This window comes from Trachurus japonicus, chromosome 24 (assembly GCF_045865225.1).
Source record: "Trachurus japonicus isolate A0001 chromosome 24, Traja_1.0".
Classification (NCBI taxonomy): domain Eukaryota; kingdom Metazoa; phylum Chordata; class Actinopteri; order Carangiformes; family Carangidae; genus Trachurus; species Trachurus japonicus.
The window spans coordinates 15709355-15715354 of NC_140930.1; the positions used below are offsets into that span (position 1 = coordinate 15709355).

Consider the following 6000-nt stretch of genomic DNA (forward strand, 5'->3'; position numbering starts at 1 on the left):
TTCTTGCGCCTCATTATCATAAGATAACAACTTAATTATCTCATTATCGTGAGATATCAAACTCTTCTCTCAAGATAATAGGCTTTGACATTAAGTACCACACAATTTCACAGAGGCAAATCACAACCTTGAGTCCAACCATGTACATTTATATTTTAAGCTCATTATGTAGAGATATCAATTTCACTACGTTATCTGAAAACATTAATCATATTTGCTGTTCTTCTGTACTTCCATGTTATGGCTCGGTGTATAGCGCAAAACATAAGGTAACTCAAACTACAAATAAAAACACTGCCAGATGTTGCAAGATAATGAGATTATGTAACTGTGATCTTGCAACAAGAATGAAAATACATCTGCAACCAATGGCTGCCTTCCATATGCATCTACAAAACACATTCATCTATAACATTTAGGCAGTGGGAAAACACTAGCCCATGTTTGTTATGATCTAAGATAAAGTAGGTCTAGGCCCCCAGGATCTGCTGGACCCCATCGACTATAAGCAGATAATCATGTAACCAGCTTTGCCATTGGTCCAGTCTGTTGCTGTTACAACTTTGGTACTTGAACTAACAACCAACAAGCTCTAATTAGTTCTAATTGGCGTTGTGATCAAGTTGTTGCTGGTGTGAATACAGATTGAAGCCCTAGACTCAGAACTCGTACTTATTTCATACATTTCTTCTCACATTTTTAATCCGGACAATGTTTCAAAGAAGATTTATTTCACTGTTACATATATTTCTCCACTGCTCGCTCATTTGCTATAACTTTTTTTTTATAGTATTCTTTAATGTTTTTTTTATTCTTGTACTACCTGACAGCTTCAAAAGATTATGCAACTGAAAATACAGAAGATGGAGCAAAACAAAGAATATATTTAAAGCGTTTTCTCCTGGGGACAGAACTAACGTTCAGCTCAGCAAAAAGTAAGACTTTTTATGAAGACTACCTCTGTATAACAAGCACAGAAATAAATCCTGGTTGTGACATCAAAGAGCAGGATGAGGCATAAGAAGTCAGGCAAATGAATTAGGCCAGACAGCTCGCCAGACAGGCAGACAGAGAGAATAAGGATTCAGGAAGATGGAGAGTGCAGAAGCCTGATACAGAGTGAGGAGCGCTGGAGAGGAAAGAGGTCGCATCAACCATCCAGACAGAAATACTGCCCCTCATGTCGCAGGTGAGTTAATATGAGCACATTGTGTATGTGTCCAGAAAACCTTTCTCATGCTTCACACAAAGACATCCAGGTACAAGTTAAAATGTGCTTAAGAGGGGACTACATGGTGGTTTGATGTTCTATACATAACTGGCATTATTTGATTATGTATTGACATTCCCTCAAATCACATGGTAACAAAAACCCCACTTTCTGTGGGAAGTGCAGCAGAATTAATGCTGCGTTCAAGACAACTCGGAAGTCGGAAAAAAACAAGCTCCGAGTTGTAAAAAATGAATTGAACGGCGTCGAACTTGGAAATTACAGGTCGGAAACTCGGGTATCATATCAGAGCTCCGACTTTTTGACTTGAGGTCACGACAACATCAAAACATGGCAGCCCTCGTCTTAAACGGTTAGAATTTAGACATCTTAATTTGTTGAGGTTGAGGTTTGAATGCATATCTTTGTGTATTATTGCAGTAGCCTATATGAAATACGTTTATATTAAGCTGTGATTGTTGTATGGTGTTAAATTGTGGTCCTCGTATGTAACGGAAATAACATTTAACTGTTATCAAGGCTATAACATTATATGTGCACTCATCTGTGGCGTCTCCTCTCCTCCAAAATAAACATAATTTACTGCTGCATTTATTTTTCGTATAAATTCTATGAGCCACAACATGCCAAACTTCCTTCAGGTTTCCTTTTTTTTTTCTCCCGAGTTCCTGCAGCGTGAACGCAATGATGTCGGAAGTCGGAAATTTTCGAGTTGGGATTTCCGACCTCCGAGTTGTTATGAACGCAGCATAACTGCGTTGGCTAAACACAAAGCAATGCTAATGCTAATGGCAGATGAATTAGAGAGTACACTTTTGTCCTGATACAGAAAGCAAAAGCTCAATGCACACAGAGACCTGCCATTACGAATAAAGTGAACTACCAAGACATCAGTGTTGAGGTGATGCTTTGCCTAACCAACACCCCTGTTTGTAGTGTAGAGAGGTGAGATGGTCCAGAGGGCTCACTAGACCAATTAGTCAGACACAAAGAAATGGGTGTGACCTACGATCACAGATGAATTAAGTCTTTATCTGAAAGCCTCAGTTTGTCACTTGCTTTGACAGAGGTTTCTAAGTGTTGTCATGTGGGCAACAAAGCTGCCCATAGAGTCTATCCACCTCCAACTATGATGGTCCAAGCGACCAAGCTTTGTCACATACAGTACCAACCTATTTGCTAGAGTCATTACCAGGCTTAAAATAAAACCCATCAACCCTGCAGTGTGGTAGGCTGAAAATGTAATTTCTAGTCAAAACAAATCTCATTATACTTAAACATTCATCATTCATCACATTAAAAAGTAGCTTGTTTTTAGACACTTTTTACTTATTTCAAGCATAATTTCTCTTGAAATAAGTAGAAAATCTGATGTGGGGCAAGTTTTCTTTCTTATTACAAGCACAAAAAACTTTCACTGGCAGATTTTTCTACTTATTTCAAGTGAAATTATCTAAAAACAAATTAATTTTGAAGTGATGAGTCTTATTTTAAGTGGAAAGAGATTAGTTTTGACTAGAAATTAGACATTTTGACAAGAAATATGACAAATATTCTTGGAAAGATTTTGAGTTTTTGCAGTGCAGCTTGTCTTTTGAGAGATACATTTTACTCGTCAGCTATTAAATAAATGTCCTAATTTATCCCCAAATTGTACTCTTGAATATTCCTTGAAAGCAAGAGTTTACTACTTCTGATTTTAAGACCAATTTAGTTTGTCCATGTTCCTTCAGTTAAAGGTAGTGCCACAATTTATTTAAAAATTCAAATGTAGTATTGGGACCTACAATATGCATGTGTTTGCTTGGAGCTTCTTTCTACCAAAGAAATGTGTGAAAAAGTATGAAATCTCAGTTGGGGTAGCTGCAGAGGAGTCAGCAATGAGAGGAGATGACTGTCAGATGAAGGTCAGATGACACTATGAGAAATGTAGAGGAGAAGAAGAATGATACTGAACAGAGTAAAGTACCTGACTGCGATGGATGTGTGTTGTTAAAGATAGCAAAGTGACTCATTCTAATTGCCTGGTTCACCAGCAGCAAAGACACTAATGTCTATTATCTTTTCGACATTAAACTTTGTGTCTGTGATTTCCACAGGAGCGTAAACCATGCAGCTTCCTGAGTATGACAGAGCAAAGCAAAGGCATGATTATCCTCGACGCCCTGCGAAAACCACGCATCACGTAAATGTCAACTTTTGAAAGAAAAGATGGGCAACAGGATGATGAATGGCCCTCGCCGCTTCGCTCGGACGCCGATGCTGCATGGATGGCTCACGCTGCCACGCTGTGACAGCTCCTCAATTGAAGTTCCAACCTGCTATAGGCTTGTCATATGCAGAATATGTTGGCTTGTGACAGTCTGAGCTTGCAACATCGGTATACAGAGTCGAGTTGTGTACCTCAAAATCTATATGAGCAGTTACAATGAAGCTGATCATTATGAGCCGTGCAGTACAGTCAATGTTCTTTAAGGCCGTACAATAAAAAGCACACATCATGCAGCTGTTGCCAAAGAAATAAAGCCACAACCTCTTGCCTTGTGGTGGGACAACTGGAGACAGAAATTGGTTTAATCTGTATACAGCTTGGTAAATATCCCAAATTATTCTAGAGTGCAACAGATTTTCACATTCACACCAGCACCTGATCAGACTGTCAGCACCAGACTTGCATCTGCAGAGCACATCTGCACCTGAAAGACTGGTGAGCCTATAGAGCGAGCACCTGTACTGTACCACTATGTGCAGCATATCCATGTTTCACTATTGTCAGATGCTTGTATGTTACTGATACAAATGTGTGCAGTCGGATCCCACTGAGCATCTGAGAGGAAGACACAGGCAAGCGGGGTGCCTCAGTCTATTAGCTACTATGGCAATGTCATTATAAAGCATGTACAGGCAGGAAAAGGCCAGAGGGAGACACTGCATCAAAAAAAAAAAAAAGACAGAGGATATCCCTTTGTATGTGTGCTGATGTGCGAGTGTGGCTGTGGATGTGTGTGGAGGAGCAGAGCACAGCAGTCAGGGGCTACACAGTATATGCAGCCAATCAATTCACCTGCACCAACAAGGGAGGGTGAAAACTGCAAACCGGCTGTCTGTGTTATGGAGAGGGTTCCCTCACTGGCTGATATATGTAGCAATCTGCAGCCTGGGAGAACACAAGCCCACTGTGTTCATTCAGAAATTATGGCATGCTCCAAATAAGAAAAAGGGCCAGTCTGCTCCAGCTATTCACATGCTGACTGCTGCTGCTGCTGCTGCTGCTGCACTGTCTGTCACCACGGCTCAGATGGAGAGATTTCGGAACGGGGGTTCGGAATCGGATCGGATCAGATAGTGTGTTGCACAGGCCCGGTTCGGCATGCAATGTGAAGAGGAGCTGCGCTGCGGTGTGTCCCAACATTATTAATAATAAATAATAATAGCTAATACTAATAATGATAAACCTCACCTTCAGTGTTGTGTTTGGGTAGCTGACGGGCACCTTGTGGAAAGTGCTGTTGGAAAGCACAGCCTGTCTGATATCTTCGAAGATGGTGATGATATCATCCAAGAGGCATCGCTTGTCTCTGTGGCTCAAGACGCAGAGGTGCGCGAACGTGTAATTGAATCCCTTGTAATTAACGCGTAAATCCAGCACCTGCTTGTGGACCTGCAGGACCTGGTCGGCCAGCTCCAGGATGTTTCCCGGGGGCTTGGCGAGCAGGATCAGCCTGCCATATCTGCCCGGGGTGTGCAAATCCGAGTACAGCTTGTGCTTCGACTGGTCGATAGGAAACAGGCTGTTGGCGAGACTCCGCTCGATCTTGGCGAGGCTGTGAGTCGGGGCGACCAGCACCTCCAGGTCCGTCTCCGGCTTGAATCGGCTCAGAACGGTAGATCCGAAAATGATGGTGAGGACCGCGGGGACGGTGAGGAAGAAAACGGGGTGCCTGCTAACGAATAAGCCCAGCCAGTAGAACGAAGCCTTGAGCCCTCTGTGGATCACTTGCCGCAGCATCCTCCACAAAATCCAGCTTGCAGATGCCCCGTTTCCTCCGATGAAGCACATGTGACATCAGACTCCGTTCCCCGGCTTAGTCCAATTCGTTAAGAGAATTACACCAGGCTACAACATCACCACCATGCACACACGTTCACACACACACATACACACACATACACATACACGTACACACACTCACTCATTCTCACACACACATTCACACACATTCACACGCACGCACACACACACACACACACACACACACACACCACAACACCTGGAAAAAACAGCACTGCAGCAATTCGCGGCAAGACGGACGGACACACACACAGAGAGAAAGAGAGAGAGGGAGAGAGGGAGAGAGAAGCAGACAGTCAGAAGAGCATCGTGCAGTCAGCCGATAGAGAGTCCGTGGTGTCTGAGCTCAAGCCATTCCGCCTCCATGTGATGGGGAAGAGTCTCCTCCGCTGCACCGGCTGCAGTGGCAGCGCCGAGCCGTGACGGTGTGATGTGATGTGCATGTGTGCTGCTGCTGCTGCTGCTGCTGCTGCTGCTGCTCCTGTCTGTCTGCTGCTCGGCTCACAGCAGCCTGGCGCCGGATTTATGTACTTCACTGTAACCATGTGGCGGGGGTTGAAGAGGAGGATAGAGGGGCTGCTGCTGGTAGAGGAGGAGGAGGAGGAGGAGGAGGTGAGAAGGGGGGGGGGTGGGGGGGGGGCTGGTTATTTTAGGATCAGTGGAGGCAACAGGCAAGATGAGAGTTGTAAGATGCTCC

The 6000-nt window shown here is 43.7% G+C and overlaps 1 protein-coding gene across 1 annotated transcript in view; it reads right to left on the minus strand.

Moving 5' to 3' along the window:
* The window catches only part of ptchd4 (patched domain containing 4), a 39781-nt gene extending 34029 nt beyond the window's left edge, over positions 1 to 5752 (minus strand). Inside the window, exon 1 of the mRNA XM_085771166.1 lies at positions 4692 to 5752. Within this exon, the coding sequence (XP_085627292.1) occupies positions 4692 to 5291 (600 nt within the window). The 5' untranslated portion in view covers positions 5292 to 5752. The remainder of the gene's footprint in view (positions 1 to 4691) is intronic.
* Between the last annotated feature and the right edge of the window lie 248 nt (positions 5753 to 6000).